This window comes from Peromyscus maniculatus, chromosome 14 (assembly GCF_049852395.1).
Source record: "Peromyscus maniculatus bairdii isolate BWxNUB_F1_BW_parent chromosome 14, HU_Pman_BW_mat_3.1, whole genome shotgun sequence".
NCBI lineage: Eukaryota > Metazoa > Chordata > Mammalia > Rodentia > Cricetidae > Peromyscus > Peromyscus maniculatus.
In genome coordinates this window covers 74,177,728-74,201,850 of record NC_134865.1, presented here as the reverse complement: position 1 = coordinate 74,201,850, position 24,123 = coordinate 74,177,728, and the positions used below count along the sequence as shown (strand labels likewise).

The window sequence follows — 24,123 nt, the reverse complement described above, 5'->3', positions numbered from 1 at the left end:
CCCGCCCCCGGCCGCGGGGTGGCTTCCGCTTCCGGGTGGCCCGTCTCTGTGGCGCGCTGTTGAAGCTAAGTGGTCGCCATGGAGCTTACGGGCGAGTACGTCGGGTGTGATGGGGAGACCCAGCGGCTGCAAGTGTCCTGTGAGGCGTCGGGCGATGCGGACCCTCTCCAGAGCCTGTCGGCGGGTGTGGCCAGAATGAAGGAGCTGGTGGCCGAGTTCTTCGGGCCCCTCGTGGAGCGGGACGCGCAGGGCGTGAGAGCCGATCCGGACGACGCTCTGGACGGTGAGCGCGGGGGCGGGGCGCCGGGCGTCTCCGGCGTGAGCAGGCTGTGGTGGAGGGCAGCCTCGGGAAGGCGAGCCTTTGGGGAGAGGAGGGATCGCATCTAAAAATCGTTAGCCCGCGCTGCCCCCTTTGTCTGATCTTTCTGCCCCCCGCTGTCCCGACTCTTCACTTATCTCACCAAAAAAGCGTTGGCGAGCCTTGGGCTGGAGACCAGACAGCGAACTGAGTCAGCTCCATGCCTCGGCTCTGGCAGAGCGCAGAGGATGGAGACCGCCCTGCTCGCGGAGGAGTGAACGTGCCGCCGGCGGGCTGTAGCCGTTGCTAGCTCCCGCAAGACCTAACGGGCGGGACGTTGGCGCTGGGTGTGCAAAGACCAAAGGGAGTTTTATCGGGTGTGAAATTAGAAACATGTTTGGCAGAATGGGAACAGCCTCAGATGGTCGAGACCGACTTTGTCGTTCGGCAGTCTTCACCCTCAGAGGACCCTTTCTCGTGTCTGTTTTGAAAGTAGAAGGGTGTTTGGGGTTTTGTGTTCTGGTATTTTTAAAATGATAGTTTCATACACATATGCAAAGCATCGTGGTCGTTTTTTTCCTTCCACGGCATTCCTTCATCCCCTGCTTGAACCCCTTCCCAACAGGGCCCCTTCTCCTCTCTTTTCTGCCCTTTGTTGTCATTCACTGAGTTAGTTAAGATTGTATGAGAATGGGTGGGTGGGTGGGTGGTTATCTCCTGGAGCATCGGCAGCTCAGCGGTGACTACACCACTGAAGAAAACGTCGACTCCTCCCCGCAGCAACCATTAACTGCCAAAACCACCTCTGGGAGTGGTGGGCCCTCGTGAGCCGCTCTCCCTTCGTGGATCGAATGTTGAGATTGCCATCTTGTGCCGGTGACCACAACCGCTATCCTTGTGTGCGGGCCATGTCATGTCCAAAAGAATGTTTCACCGCAGCCCTTCCCGCCCTCTGGCTCCTACTTCCATCCACCCCCTCCCTCTACTGTTGTAGAAATTACTGTTCGTCCAGTTTTTTTTGTTTTGTTTTGTTTTGTTTTTAAAAGATGGCTGTTTTTGCCTGCCGTGTATGTTTGTCTGTACACCACTTCTATGCAGTGTTTTCTGAGGCCAGAAGAAGGCATCAGATCCCCAGCAGGCAGTAGTCTCAACCTCTGATCTCTCCAACTCTGTTAATAGGGGAAAAAATTAGTTTGTAGACAAAGTCACTATGTACCCCTGATTGGCCTTGGGACTATTAGACCAGGCTGGCTTTGAATTCACAGAGATCTGCCTGCCTCTGCCTCAGCAATGCTGGGATGAAAGAAATGTGCCACCACAACTGACCTTCTTAAATTTATTTTTAATCTTAAACACCAAAATAGATATTTTATTATCCTGAGCTAAGGAGTCAATTCTTCTACAGAGGGAGTTAAACTGTACTTTCCTATTCTTTATAATATGAATATTGGCTATTATTAAAAAGAACAATAGCCGGGCGGTGGTGGCGCACGCCTTTAATCCCAGCACTCGGGAGGCAGAGCTAGGCGGATCTCTGTGAGTTCAAGGCCAGCCTGGGCTACCAAGTGAGTTCCAGGAAAAGGCGCAAAGCTACACAGAGAAACCCTGTCTCAAAAAAAAAAAAAAAAAAAAAAAAAAAAAAAACAATAAAAGCCCAATGGTGGTGGTGCAGCACACCTTTAGTACCAGCAATCAGGAGGCAGAGGCAAGTGGATCTCTGCGAGTTCAAGGCCAGCCTAGTTTACACAGAAACCCTGTCTAAAAAAAAAAAGAAAAAAAAAAAACAATAAAAAGTATTAGCTAGATGTATTATATATTAGTCAGGGTTCTCTAAAGGAGCAAAACTAATAAAGTAGATATAGATATTTATTGGAGTGCCTTTGCAGCCTGTGTAGTCCAATAATGGCTATCTCCTGACAGAAAGGCCAAGGATCCAGCAATTGTTCAGTCCATGAGACTAGATGTCTCGTAGTCCTAATCTGGTGCTGGAGTCCCAGGGAAGTCCTAGAGACTGCTAGTGCTCAGTCTCTGTTGGAGTCCCGAAGAAGTAGGTAAGTTCTAACACTAGCAAAGGGGTGTCTCAGGAACAGGATAGACGAACTTGCTAGTCAGAATGAAGGCAAGCAGGCAAAAAAAATGAAAGCTTCCTCTTCCATATCCTTTCATGGGGGTTCCCACAAGAAGGTGTAGCCCAGATTTAGGGTGAGTCTCTCACCTCAAATAATCCAAGAAAAATTCCTCAGATGGGCCAAGCTGTTTGGGTCTCAGTTAATTCCAGATGTAGTCAAGTTGACAACCAAGATTAGCCACCACACTAACATACGAAGAAATCTGAGGCCATTGTTGGTGGAAGTGTAAAATGGTGTGTTATAAGTTTTAGACCTCCTGAAGGCCTCTCCACTGACTCTGCAAACCGAATCAGACCAAATTGGGTAAAGTGTTCCCAGGCCATATCCCACCCCCTCAGATGGGGACCAAAAGTGCCATTGTTTTCTGGGATGCAGCTTATATATCCTGTGGGAGTGGTCTTGAGCCTCTCTGGGGTCGAAGCTGTGTCTGGCAGGCTTTGTAGGAGCGGTTTAAGGAAAGAGATAGGGGAGGGGAGTTGAGGTGGATCTTCCACCAGACTCCTTCCAAACATTCCACACTCTTTGGTTATAGGGATGCCAGGGTGCCAGGGGTTGAGGTGGACTCCTACCTGAACAGTGTGTCCACTTTAGAGTTCCTCAAAAACTTAGCCATAGTACCCCACAGTTACACCACTAGTTCTTCAAAGTTAACTGGAAATATGTTTATACCAAAACTCAATACACTGATTGTAACAGCACTGTTCATAAAATGGAAATAATACAAATGCCCATCATCAGAGTAAAACATAAGCATTTTTTTGATAAACATTCTTTTAATTATTGAATAATATCCATGGTGTAGAATGAAGTATTTGGAGGTTGTTCAGTGGGTAAAGCACTAGCTGCACAAGCATGAGGACTTGAGTTTGACCCCCAAAACCCCATGTAACCCCATGTGCCTGTAATCCTAGTGCCCCTGCACTAAGTTGGGAGAGCGAGCCAGGAAGCTTGACATATGCAGAGACACCTCCTCCCTCTTTGCTTGTTTATTTTGTTTTGTTTTCAAGACAGGGTTTCTCTGTGTAGCCTTGGCTATCCTGGAACTCACTCTGTAGATCAGTCTGGCCTTGAACTCAGGGATCTACCTGCCTCTGCCTCCCAAGTACTGGGACTAAAGGCATGCACTGTCACCACGCAGTTGAGAGACCCTTTTTTAAAAAAAAAAAAAGATTTATTTATTATGTATACAGTGTTCTGTTTGCACACTAGAAGAGGACACCAGACCTCATTATGGATGGTTGTGAACCACCATGTGGTTGATGGGAATTGAACTCAGGACCTCTGGAAGAGCAGCCAGTACTTTTAACTCCTGAGCTATCTCTCCAGGCCCCAAAGACCCTTTCTAAAGAGGAAGGTAAAGACCTATACTGAGTTTGTGACCTCTGTGTGCATTATGGTTTGTATGTACATATCACACAAAGGAGTGAGATGTATATACATGCTACAACAGTAATATATTCTAAAACAGTAAATCAGGCACAAATAGCTATACACTGTATGTTTCCATTTCTATGAGAGGTCTAAAATAGGCAAATCCATAGAGGTAGAAAGTAAATAGTAATTATAAGAATAAGATAAACAGGGGCTGGAGAGATGGCTCAGTGGTTAAGAGCACTGACTGCTCATCCAGAGGTCCTGAGTTCAATTCCCAGCAACCACATGGTGGCTCACAACCACCTGTAATGAGATCTGGTGCCCTCTTCTGGCCTGCAAGGACACATGCAGATATAATAAATAAATAAATCTTTAAAAAAAATAAAAGAATGAGATAGAGAGTGGCTGTTTAGGGATATGGAGGGGTTTTTTGGTAGTAATTAACATATTTCAGAATTAGGGGTAATGATTAGACGAACAAGTGACTATTCTTTGGGGAGGGGGCGGTTTCTAAGACAAGGTTTCTCTATATAACAGTCCTGGCTGTCCTGGAACTCAATCATTCTGTAGACCTAGCTGGCCTTGAACTCAGAGATCTGCCTGCCTCAATTAAATGCTTGAATCACCACCGCCTGGCACAAGTGAATATTCTGAAAACTACCAAGTGAGGTGTCTCTGTACAGAAGTGAATTTTATGGAGAATGAGTTAAATCTTTGGTTTTTTGATTGGAGGGCAGGGGGTTAATTGTTGTTTTGTTTCTTGGGTTTTGGGAGGGGGTTGTTGTGCCCACCTCATCCCCCACCCCCCCACCCCCCCACCCCCGGGTTTCTTTGTGTTGTTTTGGTGCCTGTCCTGGATCTTGCTCTGTAGACCAGGCTGGCCTTGAACTCACAGAGATCCGCCTGGCTCTGCTTCCCAAGTGCTTGGGTTAAAGGCGTGCACCACCACCACCACCACCACCACCACCACCACCACCACCACCGTTAATTGTTTTTAAGACAAGGTCTCTGTATACAGCCCGGGCTGTCCTAGAACTCAATATTGTAGACAGGATGGCCTTGAACTCATAGAGATCCAATTTCAAGTGCTGGCATGGAATTTAACTAGTAGATCAGGCTGACCTTGAATTTACAGTGATTTGCATGTCTCTGCCTCATGAGTGCTGACGTTAAAGGCCATCACACTCAACAAATTTCTGAAGTTTTTAAAAATTCATTTATTTTGTGTGTATGTGAGTGGCATGCTGCATGTATAGAGCTGGTTCTCTCCTCCACCTTACATGTGTTCCACTAATTGAACTCAATTCACCAAACTTGCACTGCATTCACTTTTATCCACTAAGTTATCCTACTGGCTCCTGAAGTTTATAAAATGTAAGTTAGGCATGTTTTTTAGTCTCCAGAAGAAAATGGTCTCATATCAATCACTTATCCTATCTGTATTTCTTGCAACTACTAAACATAGTGTCATACAACAAACATTTATTTTAAAAGGTGATGATGAAGATGATGCAGAAGATGAAAATAACATTGGTAACAGAGCTAACTCAGATGGACCATCTGCAAAACGACCAAAACCAACATCTTAGCAATAGTTTTTATGAAATTAAGACTGCTACTAAGTTGAATGAGATGTTGTATACTTGTAATCCCAATACTTCAGAGGCTGGGGCGGGAGGATCGAAAGTTGGAGCCTTGATTGTACTACGTGTCAAGACATTGCTTCAAATAAAAGATGAAGACATCGGAGCACTGCTATTTCCTTACTGTCACATGCTAGGACTTGCAGAAGACCTGTGCTCTAGTTGGGGAACTCATTTATTTTCTGGCATTGGAACAAGTTGGTCGCATAGAAAACTTCCTGTTTCTAACAAAGAAAGTACAATAAATGTTTGGGAATGAAGTCTTGTTTTCTCATTCCAAAATACAGTGGAACCATTCATAATGGGTAAAATCTAAATTGACAAACGAGTTTTTATGTTTGTTTTTCTCTTTTAAAATGACCATTGAGGCTGGATGGTTGGTGGCACATGCCTTTAATCCCAGTACTCACTCAGGAGGCAGAAGCAGGCTGCTTCCTCTGAGTTTTCTGAGAACCTCTAAGTTCGAGGCCAGACTGGTCTACAGAGTGAATTCCAGGAGCTACACAGAGAAACCCTGTCTTGAAAAACCAAAAAAGATAAAAGATTAAAAAATAAAATCACCATTGAATGGCTGGGTAGGTATGCCTTTAATCCCAGCACTCCGGAGACAGAGTGGATCTTAAAGTTCTTAAGTACAGCCAGGTCTATGCAGAGAAAACTTTGTTTTGAAAAACAAAACAAAACAAAATTATCATTAAATCAAATGGTGTGTGTCTACATCTTTTAGCTTTTATAAAAACTGCTTGTCGTGGTCCTAGACAATTGATAAGAGCAATATGATATTGAGACAGGGTTTCTCTGTGTAGCTTTGCACCTTTCCTGGAACTCACTCTGTAGCTCAGGCTGGCCTCAGAACTCACAAAGGTCTACCTGCCTGTGCCTCCTGAGTGCTGGGACTAAAGGCGTACCACCTGGCCCTCCCTTGTTTTTTGTTAAGATTAATTTATGTTGTTCTGCCTGCATGTATGTCCGAATGCCAGAAGATGGCACCAGATCTCATTATAGATGGTTATGAGGCACCATGTGGTTGTTGGGAATTGAACTCAAGATCTCTGGAAGAGCAGTCAATGTTCTTAACCTCGGAGCCTTCTCTCTAGCCCATGTTGTATAGTTTTAAAATATAAATTCCTAAAATATATGTACTCCTACCTATCTGTGTAACTGGAGTGGATTTTTAAATTTACAGTGCCTCTTTCCTGATTTTGACAGTTGAAATGTAACAAGTACCTAATGAAATTAGAATAAAAATAGAAAAAATAAATTAAATATTTTAATTATAATATATCTATTTTGTTTTGAGACTGGGTCTTGCTATGTATGTGGCCTAGACTGACCTGGAAATCACTGCATAGCCCAGCTGGCTTTGAACTTGCCACATCTTTCTTCTGAGTGTTGGGAATCACGAGTGTGCACAATCATGCCTGGCTTTTTGTTGTTGTTTTGAGACAAGGTTTTGCCATGTAGTGAAGTTTGATCTAGAACTTTCTGAATGTAACGCAGCCTGTCCTCAAACTTGTGATCTTCCTGCCTCTGTGGCTTAGGTGCTAGGGTTATAGACATATTCTGGGCTTCATAGAATCTTAGCTGTAACAAATCAAAATGGCTTACTTCGGAGATTAATTGAATCTCAGAATAGTTATTTTCAATTGTTTGTGCTACCTTACATATGTAGCTTTTGAGGCTGGGGGTATATACCTCAGTGGTAGAGTGCTTGTCTAGCATGCACAAGGCACTGGGTTTGCATCAGTATCTGAAAATGAAAATAGGCTTTAGGGCTGGGAATGTGGTTCTGTGGTAGAAAGAACATTTGCTCTTGCTCTGTATGCTTTTCTTTTCTTTTCCTTTTTTTTTTTAAAGACAGGATCTCTAGTTAGCTTCGAACTTGTTCCTTAGACCAGGCTGGCCTCTAACTCATAATGATCTGCCTGCCTGTGCCTCCTGAGTGCTGTGTGCTAACATGCACACTTGCAAATTGTATATTCTAATACCTGAAATTACAGTTGATATTACTAAAGACACTCAGTTTACATGCTTTACATTTTTAAAATGTTTTTCTTGGAGCATAGGCATTCCACTAAGCACTCTTAGGTAATTTGAACTAGGAAATATTAGTAATGGCCAGACATTCTTACTTGTTTAATGATGTTTCTATTATTTAAATTCTCTAGATTAACATAACCCTTAAAAGAAAAAAAAACTTGCCTGTATATAATTTAAAATATATTTTAAATAATTTAAATTAAGGGAGCTAAAGAGGTGGTTCAGCAGTTAAGAGCACTGGCTACTGTTACAGAAGACCTAGGTTCAATTCCCAGCACCTACATGGTGGCTCACAACCCTCAGTAACTCCCATCCTGGGGACCTGACTCCCTCATATTAGTGTACAGATATACATGCAGGGTTAAAAAAGGCACACACCTTTAATCCCAGCACTTGGTAGGCAGAGGCAGGAAGATCTCTGAGTTCAAGGCCAGCCTGGTCTACAAAGTGAGTTCCAGGACAGCAAGAACTAAACAGAGAAACCTGTCTTGAAAAACCAAAAAAATAAAAATTAAATAGTGTAAATTGATAGTTCAACTTGCTCCTAAAATGTCTATATTTCCTTCTTTGTTTAATAAATGTATTATAAAGACATTTCAATATGGTATTTGTGCTCATATAGTGTTTTGAGGTTCTGGGTTGTAAGTTTGATGGATCTTTTATTAATTTTTATGTTTTCTGGTTTTTTGAGACAGGGTTTCACTATGTAGCCCTAGCTGTCCTGGAACTCTCTGTAGATCAGGGTGGCCTTGAATTCGGAGATCCCACCTGCTTCTGCCTCCCAACTGCTGGGATTAAAGGCATGTGCCACCACTACCCGACTCTTTTTTGTTTGTTTGTTTGTTTTTAATACTCATTCTAATACTCTCCCCCCCCCAGCTGAGGACCAAACCCAGGGCCTTGTGCTAGGCAAGCACTCTACCACTGAGCTCCAACTTTTTACATTTGTACAGGAAAGTCATCCCTCGCATTTGTACCTAAAAATAAGCCTATCATGAGCCTTAAATGATTAATCTAAAAAGTGAACAAGGTGTTTTTATGAGAGGTACCTTTTCCTGGATCTCACTCTGTAGAACAGGCTGGCCTCGAACTCATAAAGATCCACCTGCCTCTGCCTAGGAGTAAGGCGTGCTGGGATTAAGGCATGCACTACCACCGCCCAACCTAGTTACAGCATTTTTATGACACTTTTATACTTGGAAGGTAACATATTGGTTTAAAGCAACTGGTTGTTTCCAAGGTTAAGTAACCCCAGGCATATACATCAGTCTGGAACCTCTCTTTTTTTTTTTTTTTTTTTTTTGTTTGTTTGTTTGTTTGTTGTTGAGACAGGGATTCTCTGTGTAGTTTTGGTGCCTGTCCTGGATCTCACTCTGTAGACCAGGCTAGCCTCGAACTCACAGAGATCCACCTGGCTCTGCCTCCCGAATGCAGGTACCTTTTCTTAAAGAAATGCCTAAATAGTATTTATTATTTTAACTCTAGGGCCCAGATCCACATTTTGTAAGAGGTTATAGTTGCTTGGCTGTGGTATTAGGACGTTTAAAACACCAGGAAAGAACTTACCATGGAGTCAAACATAGGGGCATACATGTTGTTGTATGATAGAGTCTCACCACTTGGGAGTTTGCCACTTGGGAAGGATCTGAAGTGCTGGGATTCCATAGCAAGGCCAAATGACCTCTCTTTGATGTGCACTGCACCCACTCCACCCTTGCTCAGGTGTGCCCTCCTGTTTTTTCTGGACAGGTTCTCTGTATGTGGCCCTGGTTCACTGGAACTCTGTAGACCAGGCTGGCCTTAACCTCTCAGAGATCTGCCTGCCCTTGTCTCCCCCTGACCCTCACCCCCAACCCCCCAGTGTTGTGCTTAAAGTTATGTGCTGCTTCTCTTTCATCCTTTGGGTTTCAATTTAAACACCTTCTCAGGGTTGAATTTAATTTTTTCTTGAGAAGGCTTGTACCCCCTCTCTGATTGCAACTTCCATATAGGTTAGGAGAACTAGACCAAGTCCAGAGTAGGGTACCATCAAATAAAGAGGAAGAGTGCGGGGCAGCAGTGGCTCACACCTTTAATCCCAGCACTCAGGAGGCAGAGCCAGGTGGATCTCTGTGAGTTCGAGGCCAGCCTGGTCTACAGAGTGAGATCCAGAACAGGCACCAAAACTACACAGAGAATCCCTGTCTCAAAACAACAACAAAACAAAGAAAAAAAAAAAGGAGAGGTTCTAGACTGATATATATATGCCTGGGCTTAACCTTGGAAACAATCAGTTGTTTTAAACCAATATGTTACCTTCCAAGTATAAAAAGTGTCATAAAAATACTATAACTAGGTTGCGAGGTGGTAGTGCATGCCTTTAATCCCAGCACGTCTTTACTCCCAGGCAGAGGCAGTGGATCTCTATGAGTTTGAGGCCAGCCTAGTCTAAACTCCAGTTCCAGGACAGACTCCAAATATACACAGAGAATCCCTATCTCAAAACAAAACAAAAATACTGTTAACTATTTTAGTTCTCTGGTGACCTTGGGATCAAATTGCTCTATTTAAAGTTGTGGTCCAGGAAACAGTGAATTCTAGAAATAAGCTGTTTAAATCTTAAAAAGTAGCAGCTCACATTGAAATATCAATAGGCCACTGGAGTATAGTTTTAAATAGAAATTTACTCTGGACAAAATTCTGATGGAGATGGTAGTTGTTTATGAGTGCTTTCTAGATCCACAGTTCTGGAACACCAGAGACTGAAACTGTTATGTAGTTCTGAGAGCTGTTGTACTTTGTACACATTGGGTGGCTTAAGAAACTATAATTTTCATGACTGAAACAGAAATTTATTGAGGGCTCTAGCCTTCCACTTAATAAAAAACCTTGTATATGTTTTTTCTCAACACCAATAAGGAAAATTCCAAGACAACTGATATAACAAGAACTCAAAACAAAAATACATTGAGGGACAGTTTAAATCTTGGCCTTGAAGAAAATATCACTAAACCCTGAGACCTAAAATAGCTGGATTAAACTGGAACAGGTGATAGATTAGGCCACACACTTAATAGTAAATATTAGCTTTTGGCTTTGTTCTCTAGGGAGAGTGAATTAGATTGGCTTTTACAGTATAACAAGAGAAGTATATGTTCATAAATACTGAACACCTACTATGTGCCAGTTACAGTTGTAAGCATAGGGCTCATCATAATACATGACAAAAATCCAAGATTTTGAGGAATTGTATGTGTGATCGTGTGAGGATAGGTAAGTACTGTAGAGAAAAGTTAAACTGGGAAGAATGCTTGCTTTCAACTAGGTAGTCAGAATCTCACTAAGGTGACATTTGAGCCATAGTTTGAAGCAAACACAGATAGAGCACAAAGGCCCTAGGTCAGAAATTTCTGAAATGTTCCAAAATCAAGACCACTGGAGCCAGGCAAGGAAGCACATGTCTGTAATCCCAGCACACTGGAGGCACAGTCAGGAGGATACTAAGTTTAAGGCCAGCCGCCTGAGTTACAGAGTATGAGACTTTCAGAAAAGGAAAAGCTGGTTAGTGTGGCTGGAGAAGAATTTGAGCAAATGTAGGGAAGGACATGAGGGTGTGGGTTGCTGATTAGGACTTCTTTGAGACAGGGTTTCTCTGGGTGGCCTTGGCTGTCCTGGAACTCCCTCTAGATCTGCCTGCCTCTCCCTTCTGAGTGCTGGGATTGAAGGTGTGTGCCACTATGCCCAGCCTCAGACAGGGTCTCCAGCTTCACCTGTAGCTGAAGTTGTCCTTGAACTGGTCCTCCTACCTCTTCCCGAAGTGCTGGATTACAAACATGGCATAACTGATACTAGACTTGAAAAACAGGTTTTGATGGGTTGACATTGACAGCTTGGTTGTAGACAGGTTAAATTTCATGAGCCTGCTAGTAAATATATGAAGTGTAGGCAAGCAGTGAAGTGAAGCCAGGTGTAGTGATGCATGCAAGTGATCCCAGCTGCTTGGGGGATTGAAGCAAGAAGATCAAGTTCAAGACCATACAGGGTAACTTAGGGAGATTCCACTTCGGAAAGCAAAAACAAATAGGTGGTGGACATTCAAGTAAAACTCTGGAGAGGGGTACTTAAAACCACAAGACTGGATACAGTGACAGACAGCCTAAGAAGAGAGAACTGAGACACACCAACATGTAGAGATGGAGGAGATTCCCCAAAACAATTCATCAAAGAAGCAGCAAGAAGCTAAGAGGAAGAAGAAAAACCTGAGAATTAGCTAGAACTGAGCCACTCAATATATGCACTACTGGCTGCTTGTGGCTGCTCCTCTTGGCTTATGGCTCCTGAATGAGTAGGCAGCTAAGAACATCCATCACTAATGATGGTCTTGAACTAAAAGCCAGCTGGAGAAAGTATGGCAAGGATGCAGTGTCAAAAACTTTAAAAAGTAACTCTAGAATCAAGACCTGGTTCTTGGGTTGGCTGTTAATCACCAGTGAGCAGTTTCGGCAGGATGGGAGGCAAAAGTCTGAGAGAAGCATATTTGGAACAACCCAGAAAAGATTTGATATCAAGAAATGTAGAATTTGCAAATGACTCAAGTGAACTTTCTACAAAACATTTTCTGTTACTATTCCAAAGATAAGCACTTGAATCTTCAGTAAATGCTATGTTAAAACACCATGGACCATGCCAGGCAGTGGCACACGCCTTTAATCCCAGCACTTGGGAGGCCGAGCCAGGTGGAGCTCTGTGAGTTCGAGGCCAGCCTGGTCTAGAGGGAGATCCAAGACAGGCACCAAAACTACACAGAGAAACCCTGTCTCAAAAAAACTAGAAAAAGAGCTGGGCAGTGGTGGGCACGCCTTTAATCCCAGCACTCAGGAGGCAGAGACAGGCAGATCTCTGTGAGTTCAAGGCCAGCCTGGTCTACAAAGAGTTCCAGGAAAGGCGCAAAGCTACACAGAGAAACCCTGTCTCAAAAAACAACAAAAAAAAAGTGAAAACACCATGGACCAGTTCTTTTCAACCCTAATGGAAGCACCTGAAAAGTTAAGACAAAGTGATCTGGAGCCCACCTCCATGGACCTTGACACTATTTATTTGTGAGTTTTTTCTCTTTTTCCACAACCACTTTACACCAAAAAGAATATTAATGCATGGTGATGTCCAACCACAGTCAAAGTCATCTAGGATTTCATCTGTGGGAGCATTTGTAACATGGTCATGCATACGTGCTGAAAGAATGAATAATGAAGCATCACACACAGTAAATGCTTCTTCCGGGAATTTAGAGACTGAAGATGCTAAGTCATTAGCACTGGGTATTTAAGAAAAGACTAACACTACCCATGCCATACAAACATGTGGTTGTGTCACAAGAGCAGTGAGTTACTTGTATGAGCACTTTATATCATGACTCCACCAAAGACAAACTTTTTAAAGATTGTAAAATGGAATCAGATTCTATACTTCAGGAGATTTTTAAAACTAGAACATCTCCTAAGTAAAAAAAAAATGTGTAATGGTGAATAAAGTGTCATAGGCATTTCTGTGGTTATATATTTCTATGCCTGCACTTTTGAAGAAGAAAAAGGTATTTCAGTGAAAACTTCAATGGGATTGTTTCATTTCAGGTAGGATTGCAAATAAAATGATGCTCGAACTGTTGGTCAAGTGCTTGCAGAATTGCTTGTTTTCAAGAACCCACATTTTTGTTTTTTAAAGGGTATAGGGGCCCAGTGGAGACTGGGATCCCTAGGTCTCACTGGCTGGGCAGCCTGGCCACTCAGAGAGCTCTGGGAGAGAGAGGGAGAGAGAGGGAGAGAGAGGGAGGGAGAGGGAGAGAGGGAGAGGGGGAGAGAGAGAGAGAGAGAGAGAGAGAGAGAGAGAGAGAGAGAGAGAGAGAGAGAGGACCCCCTGTCTCAAAAAGTGGACAGCACCAGAGAAAACATACCCATGGTTGTCCTGCCCTCTACATACACACTATGGTACCCAACCTCACATATGTACACACAGAGAGATAAGTAGATAAGTAAATGTAATTTCATGAAGAGCAGATTAACCTTGTAAGCTTAACATTAATAATTAATTATATTTGGAAATACTGTATTAATCCTACTTGAAAAAGTAATTAAAACAATTTTCCTTAAAAATTTAAAGTATCAGTCAGGTGTTGTGGTGTATGCCTTTAATCCCTGCAGAGGCAGGCAGCTGAGTTCAAGGCCAGCTTGGTCTACAGAGTGAGGTCTGGGGCAGCCAGAGCTATATATAGAGAGAAACCCTGTCATCGCAAATAGATTTTTTTTTTAAATATTACTACTTCAATATTAATAAAAAGGGAAACACTTAGTTTTTTCTGCAAGTACAAAGCTGGGCTCTGAAGCCAGATATCTTGGGTTCAAATCTTGGCTCTTCTGATTTTTGCTGTTGTTTTGAGACAGGGTCTCACTGTGTCACTCTGGCTGTCTTGAAAGTCATTATGTAGACTAGACTCAGATCACCTACCTCTGCCTCCGAAGTGCTAGATTAAAGGTATGTGCTACCACATCCTATCTATGGCTCTTCCAATTAACATTGCTTTTCCAATTAGTTGCCATGTCCATGGACAGTTTATTAATTCCTGCGTGCTTCAGAGTCTTTTAAAATGGCACTCATGCCAATATAACACCTGCCTCAGGAATGGAGAATTAATGTAGAATGCTTCCAAAACATTTCTGCAACATGACTACTAAAAGCACTCAAAAGATGCAACTGATTCGCAGGCATAGGTATGTCAAACTTTCCCTGGAGCACGGAATATGTTATAGCAAAAGATGTGTTAGTTCAGCAACTAAATTGAGTTGGTTTTTTGAGACAGGGTGTCTCTTGGTAGCCCCGGCTGTCGTGGAACTCTATGTAGACCAGGTTGGCCTTGAACTCAAGAGATTGCCCTGCCACTGCCTCCCAAGTGCTACGATTAAAGGCCTGCACCACCACTAAAAGTTCTTAAAGCTGGGCAGTAGTGGCACATACTTTTTCGAGACAGGGTTTCTCCGTGTAGCTTTGGAGCCTGTCCTGGAACTCGCTCTGTAGACCAGGCTGGCCTTGAACTCACAGAGATCCACCTGGCTCTGCCTCCTGAGTGTAGATGTAACAGTCTTATTAAATAAGAAACACAGAGCCAAATGCAGAGTTAAAGGCCCAAGAGGTCAGAGTAGTAGCTAAGAGCTGAGACTTAAAACCGCCTTTCTTACCCTTCGCTGCTGCTGTCGTCCTTCCCCTCAGAAAGAGACCTACTTCCTGTGTATCTGTCTTTTTATTGACTTTCTGTTCTGCCTTCTCATTGGTTGTAAAACCAATCACATGACCTCCTTTGTCACTACCTGTCTATACAGACCTCCAGGTCTTTTATGGTTGGTATTGAGATTAAAGATGTGTGTCTCGATGCTGGTTGAATCCTTCAATACACAGAGATCTGCTTTTCATGTGACCAGGATTAAAGGTGTGCGCCACCACCGCCTGGCTTCTGTTGTGGCTTGCTATTAGCTCTGACCACCAGGCAACTTTATTTATTAACTTACAAATAAAATCACAATTCAGTACAAATAAAATATCACCATACCTGAGTGGTAGGATTAAAGGCGGCCAACGCCGCCACCACCTGGCTGTGGCACATACTTTTTTTTTAGTCCCAGCACTCCTGGAGACAGAGCCAGGCAGATCTCAGTGCTAGCATGGTCTACAGAGTGAGTTCCAGGACAGCCAAGGCAGTTCCATAGAGAAACTCTGTCTCAACACCAGAGAGGGGAGTTGGGGGCGGTGGGGAATCATAAAGTAGATTCTGATGCTTTTGAGCTAGGCGTGGTGTTTGCATGCATAACTTCCCTTTAGTGCCCCCCCAATCTCCAATTTCAAGGCCAACCTGAGTTCCAGGAGTTCCCATGGAAATCTTAGCCTCTCTGCTCAAATACAGCATAAAGTGGGGTTCCTGAAAAACTTGTAGGACTGCAGTTATATCAAAGTGGTTGAGAGTTGGCTACCATGTACAAGGGCCTGCATTTGATCTTGAGCACCCCAAAAAGCAGAAACAGAAAGCTTGCAAATGTATAACTTGAGAAAAACTTTCACTAATACTCATTTTCATTTTTGGTATGTGACAGGAGGCAGTATACACAGACAGAATAGTTCCATTTGTGCAGAGCATGGGGTGGTGTGTCAGTGGTGAGAAACAGGCATCTGGTGATGACTTAGCTTTGCTGCTTAGTAACTGACCTATGGCAGGTTGCTTCTCTGCCTCCTGTTCCTCATCTATAAAGCATAGGCAATAAAGGGCTGCTAGTTCTCAGAGTTGCTGTAGCTTAAGAGTAAAGACCCCAAAGCCCTTGGTTATTAAACCAGTGTGAGATGTTTTAGTATTATCATCACTGCATACCCCATCTCACCCAGGAACAGTCTCTCTCTTTAGTGATCTGTACTGGACCAGACACAGATGCTGCTAGTACAAGGGATCACATCTTGATGCAGCTGCTTTAAGACTCAACGTTGGGTTAGAAAAGAGTGAGAAAGACGATGACATGATAGCCTTTCAAAGGGTTTGATACTGAGAAAGGCTGGACTGAATTACCTAGTTTCATCTTCCATGTTATTTCTAGACTTTCAACCATTTTATCTGTTCAGGTGCTACATAGTTCTTAAAAGATTAGTGGTTTAGGTAGCCACTAACCCCACCCCCACCCCCCAAAAAAGAACAAAGTCTGTGTATCCAAGTAGCCATCATGGCTGGGAATGTAATTCACTGGTAAAAGTACAAAAGGCACCAGTTGGTGGTGGCACACAACTCTAATCCCAGCACTTCTGGAGGCAGAGTTCCAGAGGCCAGCCTGGTCTACAGAAAAAGTTCCAGGACAGCCAGGGCTACACAGAGAAACCTTGTCTTGGAAAAGAAGTACAAAAGGCTTGGGTTCAACCCCAGCACTGCTTCCCCTCTCCCACCCCCCAAAAAAAAGAAACCCACAAAGGTGGTAGCCACCACCTCAGTAATTTTATACCAATCCCTTTTAAGCCAAAAACTAGAAAGCAGTTAGCTCCAGCAGGATGAATTAGTGTCTTAGTCTGAAGAATTTTAAAGCAAGCCGAGTAATTGTATAAAATTTAAATTTTATGATCATGGCCAGACCTTTTTACACTTAGCACATGGATATATTCATTGTTTTCCCCAATGGAAAAATTTCTGAATCATACTATGTTGCACATAGATAGACTAGAAATAAAAATTCGGGTACTTTTTCAAGTTTCTAAAGACTGCAAATAACAAGCCATTATTTTACTTCCAATATCTGAAGTCATCAACATGATTCTGTAGTACTGTTTCTCAGGCTTTATCTAAAAAGTCATTATTATTCAGATAAAATAGTCCTCTTGTCGCATTTTCTAAGTCTCTGTTCCACCACAACTTCCTGAGATTTGTGAGGAAACTTCAGTCTTGTGATCAGCCTCCATGTAGTGCCCACAGTTTTGTAATCATAAGGGAAAAAACGGTGACTGGCTTTATGTGTCAATCAGTTGCAGCCTGCTGATCTGATTAGAAGCCTTGACAAATGCCTGGTGCCGATTGCAGATAACTGCCAAGCATATGGGGATGATACAATAGCCCACTGTTTTGGGATCAGCTCTTGTACAAGAATAAAGAAACAAAAACATTTGTAGGTATGGTATCAGAAAAATAACTGTCCACAACCAAAAGGGCAGGGAAAGTAACCGAGCTTTCAAGGAGTGTGTCCATGTGGTTCCTTCCCGAGGCTCCTCAGGGTGCTGCTGAATGTGTTCCAAAGCCAGCCTGTTGTAAGTCTCATTGATTTCAAAAACATAGTAAAATGCTGCTGCACTTGCTAGCAAATACAGTCCCACTCCAATCCATCCCATCCGCTGACGGAAGTTCATCATTCTCCATGCTCTGTGCCTTCAATGTAAACACAGAAAAACTATAGTTAGGGTCTAGTAATGTTGCCATGGCAACTATTCAAAGTGCACTTGATTTAAATTTGAGTTCTGAAAAGCACGAGCATATTTAACAGCTGTAAACAACTTACAGGTGGTGGTTTTTATATAACAGTTGTGAGCACGTAAAATATTGGTTTCAGTATATATTGAGTACTGCTATTTGTGTGAACACCACAGAGTGAATGAATCATCACATCTTGTTTGAATAGACACAGTACACCTTCGTTTCAGATAAAGGGGTATCTAGTTTCCACACAGGACATTGCACTTGACAGTTGAAATGCTTTCTGACTTAACACCATTACTTCAGACATTAACACTGGGTGTTCCACTCGTTAAACCAATGTCGAAGCCCCCAAGTTAAGACGGTAACTCAAACACTTACAGTGGTCCCGAAAATCTTCCTGTTCCCCCAGCAAGCGTGCAAGAGTCACTCAGTTCTGAATAGTCAGGTGCCTTTGGCATTTCAGAACAAGCCACCTTAAGAGAAACCCTCTGGGTCGCGCGGCTCGGAGGTGAGCGCCGCCGCCGGGGAGCACGAGCTAGTAGTGATTAAGCTCAGCGTGACTACGGCTGGTCACGCGGCGGCGGGCCCCATCGCCCTCTGGAGCCCCAGTCAGGGGCAGCCACCTGGAGATGCTCGGCCGCCGGGCTCGGGGCAGCCGGGCCCGCCCCCCGCGGCAAGCGCTGCGGCGCCGGGGCTGAGCAGGCTGCGCCAGACCTAGCCCGCAGAGCCCAGCTCGGCACCCGCCTGAGCGCCGGGCCAGCTTGACAGCAAGCTGAGCGGCCCCGGGTCTCACCTTCCTGTCCTGAGTGGCCCGCCCGCTCGCAGTCCCGGATGCCGCCGCAGTCAGAGCTTCCGTCTAGGGCCGGAAACGCTGCCCGCCTCTCGTGACGTCAGGCTGTCTCCTCTGTGCCGCCGCCTACCACCTCTGCAGCAGACTGAGGTGGTGGTTCCCTGAGGCGGCTGCGGCGGTCGATTTCCTGCCCTTCCCCGCACCGTGTACCCCACTACCGAGCTCGAGACGTAGTCCCCGGGCCTCGTCTGAAGCCCTCAAAGGTCAGACGCCTTCCCCAGGATCCGGGCGGCGCGTCTGTCTATAACGGCGGGTACGTAGGCCCGATGTCGTCTTTGGGCGCCGAAGGCGGGAGGGCCGAGGAGGGGCTGCAGCACAGCCCCGCTGCGGGGCGGCGGACAACGCGCACACGGTTAACTAATGTGGGTGCTCTGTCTTCTCAGGCTCCTGGACCTCGGCGAGTTGAAGAGGCAAGTGCGCACATCACTGTGAGTGGCGGCGGCAGCATCCTAGGCGAACTAGGACTTAAATACGGCACCATGACGCAGAGGCTCCTAGAAGACTGGTGCAGGGGGATGGATATGAACCCGCGGAAAGCACTGTTGGTTGCCGGCATCCCTACGACCTGCGGAGTGACAGAGATCGAGGAGGCCCTGCAGGCTGGCCTGGCTCCCTTGGGGGAATACAGACTGCTTGGGAGGATGTTCAGGAGGGATGAGAACAAGAATGTAGCCTTGATAGGCCTTAAAATAGAGACTAGCAGTGCTCTGGTTCCCAGGGAGATACCTGGAAAAGGAAGTGTCTGGAGAGTGATCTTTAAGTCTCCTAATGCTGATAATGAATTTTTATGCAGATTAAATGAGTTTTTACAGGGAGAGGGCGTCACGATTGGTGAATTGACCAGAGTTCTTGGGAATCGAAATGACCCTCTCAGCCTAGACCAAGCCATGATCCCTGATATGCGAGCCCCCGTGTTGGCACAGGCATTAGATGAGGCTCGTAAGCCACCCCTGCAGTGTCTGAGGTACAAAAAGCTGAGTATATTCTCAGGCAGGGATCCTCCGGGACCAGGTGAAAAAAATTTTGAATCCTGGATGTTTCATACTTGTCAGGTAATGAAAACATGGCACGTGTCAGATATAGAGAAAAGAAGGCGGTTGATAGAGAGCCTTAGAGGCCCAGCATTTGAAATTATTCGAGTCCTCAAGAAAAACAATCCTTTCATTACAGTTGCAGAATGCCTGAAGTCTCTTGAGACAATATTTGGGATTATTGATAATCCTAGGGCATTGCAGGTCAGATACCTTACTACTTATCAGAAGGATAATGAAAAGCTATCTGAATATGTCCTAAGGTTGGAGCCTTTATTACAGAGATTGGCACAGAAAGGACTAATTGAGAGAGAAATTCTGAATCAGGCCCGTCTAGACCAAATCGTTGCAGGGGCAGTCCACAAGACAGTTCGAAGAGAGCTTGGACTGCCTGAGGGTGCAGCCCCAACCTTACTGCAGTTACTGTCACTGATAAATGATAAGGAGGCGGAGGAGGAGGAGGAGGAAGAAGCCCTTCAGGCTGAATTAGAAGGGTGTTTCACTTGACCTAAGACCAGCAAGGATGTTATGATGAGCAGAACATGATGGAGAAATTCATTTCAGTGATCAGCTCATTTCCACCTTGTGCTGCCAATGTGTTACTGACATGGAAAATGTCATTCTACATTGATGATTATTTAAATCAGTCATTCTGATTCTAGTCATTCTAGTGCAGTGTTCCAGGAGGCCACACAAAGTTCATCTGTACATCCAATAGTTGTGTGTGACCTTGTTATCATTTCAAAGTTTGAAGTGTTGCCCACATTTATAGTGAAGACCCTGAGCCAAGGCTGGCTAAGATATTTAGGGTTTCTTTCTTTTTTTTATAATAAGTTATTGATGCTGTGCAATAAAAAAGCAAAATTGAATGCTGAGGCTGAGTCTACAACAGCTATCTTTAGCTTTGTGATATATCTGTTGTGTTGTCAGAGTGTCTGGTTTTAAATGTCATTTTCTTGATGTTATAAAAGTGAATAAAGTAATGCTAATGATATAATGTTGTGTTTGATGTTTCTCTACTTCAGGATTGCAAAATACTACATTTCCCCTGAGACAGGCTCTCTGCGTTGCCCTGGCTGACCTGGAACTCACTCTATAAACCAGGCTGCCCTCGAACTCAGCTCTACCTGCATCTGCTTCTCCAGTAATGAGATTAAAGGCATATGCTACCACCGCCAGCTTGATTGTTGTTTTTAAACAGGAACCAGAAGTACAGATTCTGGCAAGTAGTAGGCCTAGCTACATCACTGTTGAATTTGGAGGTAGAAAGGAAACAAAGCTTTGTGTATTTTTCCAATCCTAAAAATCTTGTAAAATAGCCCAGGCATGGTGGTGCACACCTGTAATCCCAGCACTTAATACGTAGGGCCAGTGGCAGGAAGATTGGCCTTTCAAGGCCAGCCCAAACTACGTAGTGAGACCTTATCTCCAAAGACAAAATTCTGTACATAGGGAAACTCAATTCGCACATGGGGAAATGGACACATGCCCAAGATGAAAGAGGTGGTGATGGGAGCAGTTCTCTTCTTTGCAAGGTGGTTCTCTCCACTGCCAGGAAAGATGCAGTGCTAAGGAAGGGAGCTACGTCAAGGATCTGGGCCAGCCTCACCATACATGCATGCTGCCTTCTGTGCTGCGGAGTGCAGTAGATTACTCTGAATTAGGATACATAGTCAGTTCCCTTAAGTTCCCCCACTACAGAATGGCATGTGGACTCTTGAAAGCTGTGATTCTGCCCTTGTGTGTATGGTGGTTTAGGACATGACCAGGCATTGTCCTACAGCTCACTCATTTGCTGTCTCAGTTGTGAGAAACACTATTTTGTTGTGTAGACACAGAAGTATTAATAAATGCTGCACCTCTCCTGTGAGAAAACAAATGTTATAGGATAATTCCTGCCCTGAGGGTTTATTCAGACTCAGTTATAATAGCTAACGTTGCACATGTCCTTGGCCAGGGACTGAGTACCAGCTGAAGATCCTATGTTCCAAGAAGCTATGTCTTTTCCCCACCTCCCATTTAATGAATGAGATGAGGCAAAGACAAGTAACTTGTCTAGGGTTTTACAGGTATAATGTGACCAGCCCTTCACACACACACACCCTCCAACCTTCCCTTCCCCATTGGGTCTTTATTCTGGGCAGAAATCATGAGTAGGCACAGAGACCTTTAAGTGCTAGTCTTTGACAGGTTAACATTGTTTTGTTTTGTTTTAAAGGTTTATTTATTATGTATAGAGCATGTATGGCTGCAGGCCAGAAGAGGGCACCAGATCTCATTACAGATGGTTGTGAGCCACCATGTGGTTGTTGGGAATTGAACTCAGGACCTCTGGAAGAGCAGCCAGTGCTCTTAACCTCTGAGCCATCTCTCCAGCCCTTGTTTTGTTTTGTTTTTTGGTTTTTTGAGACAGGGTTTCTCTGTGTAGTTTTTGGTGCCTGTCCTGGATCTCGCTCTGTAGACCAGGCTAGCCTCAAACTCACAGAGACCCGCCTGGCTCCCAAGTGCTGGGATTAAAGGCGTGTGTCACCACCACCCTGGCCTTTGACAGCTTTTATAGCCCATGGCGTTTGCCAGTGGTGGCAACAGACAGGTGGGAAAAGTACACGGTGCCCCCAGGTGAAGGCCTAGGATGTCCTGGACCCTTCAGCATTGTAGCTCTTTTCTGTAGGAGCCTCTAGTAACCAGGCCCTTTGCTCTAAAGTACTAAGTTACCATGTAGGCCTCTCTAAAGTGGTACAGTGGTTATGTAGATCATTGGGATTCCTTAGCCCTTGGCAGAAGCCGGTGTCAAAGCTCACAGGCCTCCAGGTGAGACTTTTGTAAAATCACACAAGCTCTCTGGAACCTCCCGTGACAAGGCCTGCAGTTTTTCTTTTCTGGCCCCATCAGTTCGAATGCTCACAATAAAAATGAACTTACTAACAGTGATTTTAGCAGCACTTTAATAATGTTTAACACCTGCTGAGTGCTCCCACAGTCTCCTTATCAAATCGACAGCCCAGGATTTACATCCAGGCTGGCCACTGCCAGAGTCCTTGATCTTTCTTTTCCGAAGATGGATTTTTATCTTATGTTATGAGAGCTTTGCCTGCCAGTATGCATGTGCATCATGTTTGTGCGGTGCCTGTGGAGGTCAGAAAAGAGAGGGATGGATCCCCTGAGACTGGATCACAGGAAGTTGTGAGTCATCATAGGAGTGCCAGAAACTGAACCAGTACCTCCGCAACAGCTTAACCATCCATGGAGCCATCTCTCCAGCCCCCTAGAGTCCTTGATCTTAATCTGTTCTATGTTATCTTGTTAACTTCTCACGGGAACATGTCCAAAAACCAGTTTGCATTTGACAGACAGGAAGCTTAAGGTACTGGAAGATTCAGTGCCAGGAGGAAAGGAACACAGTCTTACTCCAAAGAGCTTTTCTTTAAAAAAAAAAAAAAAAAAAATCTTTTTAAATGTATAAATATTTGTTTGCATGCATGTATGTGCAACCACATGTGCATGTCCTGTGCCCGCAGAAGCCGAAAAGAATCGTGTAACTGGAACTAGAGTTACTCATGATTATTTGCTGCTCTATGGATGCTGGGAACGAATGTTGAGTCTCCTGCAAGAGCAACAAGTCCTCTTACCTGCTGAGCCTCCTCTCCAGCCCACAGACTGGTCCTCGGCATACATCTGGTGAATGCTGCATAAGTGAGAAAATAAAAAAGGTTTATACTTAGGAAGTTGAAAAATAACAAAAGCCCAGATGCCCTTTTAAACAGCTGTGCTTCAAAACCACAAAGGCACTAAAATGCTATGCTGACATACTAGGACTTGAAGGGGAATTTCTTTTGTTTAAAAAGGAAATGCTCTAAGAAATGAAAGGAAGGTGGCATGTCAACAGTCAGGGGCCATCCCGGAAGAGCCTCCTCACAGTACCAGCTACAGAGCAAACATCATAGTGTTAGTTCTAACCCAAAGTAAATACCTGTGAGTTGGTGCTGATATAAATAAAGATTGAGTAAATAACTATGGGAGAAAAGATAAATCTTTGCAGAAGAATTTCAAATGATTCATGCGGCAACTTTACCTTTTTGGAAGTGTGTTTACCTGTTTGGAAGTGTTTTTGGAAGTTACTTTGTATTCTTGTGATAAAACACTATGCCAGAAGCAACTTATGGAAAAAAGAGTGTTTCTGTTGTTGTTAGGTTGTTTGTTTGTTTTGTCTTACAGTTCCAGGGGGAGAGTCCATGAAGGCAGGGAGGGTATGACGACAGGCTGCCGGAACAGGAAGCTGACTGAGTTTGTCATTCAGGAGGCCCAGAGAGCTAACTGGAAGTGGGACAAGGCTAGACTCTCAGAGTAGGTCCCCAGTGAACATGCTTCCTCCAGCAAAGTTCCATACTCTTCATCTAAACAGCGCCACCAATTGGGGAACAGTGCAAATACCAGTGTCTATGGAGAACAATTGTCATTCAGACCACCCAAGGAAGCAACTTTTTTTGTTGTTGTTTGTTTGTTTTTCAAGACAGGGTTTCTCTGTGTAACAATCCTGGCTGTCCTAGAACTCACTTTGTAGACCAGGCTGGCCTCGAACTCACAGAGATCCCTCTGGCTCTGCCTCCCAAGTGGTGGGATTAAAGGCGTGCGCCGCCGCCGCCGCCGCCGCCGCCGCCGCCGCCGCCGCCGCCGCCGCCCAGCTTGGAAGCAACATTTATCATGTTCCTTTACCTTTGCATGTCAGCTCAGCTTGGTGACTTCTTTCTAAGGATGAAGAGTATGGAATGGGACAGCAGTAACTTTTCATGGAAAGAC

At 44.4% G+C, this 24,123-nt stretch overlaps 3 protein-coding genes across 6 annotated transcripts; 2 read left to right on the top strand and 1 right to left on the bottom strand.

The window, feature by feature from the left end:
* The first annotated feature begins 78 nt into the window (after positions 1–78).
* On the top strand, positions 79–5,704 carry Gon7 (GON7 subunit of KEOPS complex). The gene is made up of 2 exons (XM_006990895.3): positions 79–283; positions 5,296–5,704. The coding sequence occupies exons 1-2, from the start codon at positions 79–81 to the stop codon at positions 5,388–5,390; spliced, it is 300 nt and encodes a 99-aa protein (XP_006990957.1). The 3' UTR covers positions 5,391–5,704.
* Moap1 (modulator of apoptosis 1) lies at positions 144–20,323 on the top strand. 3 transcript variants are annotated; one of them, XM_042261084.2, is made up of 2 exons: positions 144–283; positions 18,679–20,323. In XM_042261084.2, the coding sequence occupies exon 2, from the start codon at positions 18,775–18,777 to the stop codon at positions 19,831–19,833; it is 1,059 nt and encodes a 352-aa protein (XP_042117018.1). In that variant the 5' UTR covers positions 144–283; positions 18,679–18,774; the 3' UTR covers positions 19,834–20,323. The 3 variants fall into 3 exon arrangements, with proteins under 3 accessions (XP_042117018.1, XP_076407404.1, XP_015864632.1); XM_076551289.1 differs by lacking the exon at positions 144–283 and adding an exon at positions 18,361–18,498; XM_016009146.3 differs by lacking the exon at positions 144–283 and adding an exon at positions 18,409–18,548.
* On the bottom strand, positions 16,576–18,303 carry Lyset (lysosomal enzyme trafficking factor). Of its 2 annotated transcripts, none has more exons than XM_042261085.2 (2): positions 18,239–18,303; positions 16,576–17,397 (listed from the first exon to the last, which is right to left on the bottom strand). In XM_042261085.2, the coding sequence occupies exon 2, from the start codon at positions 17,379–17,381 to the stop codon at positions 16,986–16,988; it is 396 nt and encodes a 131-aa protein (XP_042117019.2). In that variant the 5' UTR covers positions 17,382–17,397; positions 18,239–18,303; the 3' UTR covers positions 16,576–16,985. The 2 variants fall into 2 exon arrangements, with proteins under 2 accessions (XP_042117019.2, XP_006990959.3); XM_006990897.4 differs by lacking the exon at positions 18,239–18,303 and adding an exon at positions 17,824–18,038.
* Positions 20,324–24,123: the final 3,800 nt, after the last annotated feature.

What these genes read in the sequence shown, in the direction of transcription:
- Moap1 (XM_042261084.2), top strand. Translation starts at nt 18,775, where the DNA reads ATGACGCAGAGGCTCCTAGAAGACTGGTGCAGGGGGATGGATATGAAC.
- Lyset (XM_006990897.4), bottom strand. Translation starts at nt 17,903, where the DNA reads ATGCCAAAGGCACCTGACTATTCAGAACTGAGTGACTCTTGCACGCTT. An exon ending in GGAAGATTTTCGGGACCACT is followed by an intron (nt 17,398 to 17,823) that starts GTAAGTGTTTGA and finishes TTTACATTGAAG; the next exon opens with GCACAGAGCATGGAGAATGA.
- Gon7 (XM_006990895.3), top strand. Translation starts at nt 79, where the DNA reads ATGGAGCTTACGGGCGAGTACGTCGGGTGTGATGGGGAGACCCAGCGG. An exon ending in TCCGGACGACGCTCTGGACG is followed by an intron (nt 284 to 5,295) that starts GTGAGCGCGGGG and finishes TTATTTTAAAAG; the next exon opens with GTGATGATGAAGATGATGCA.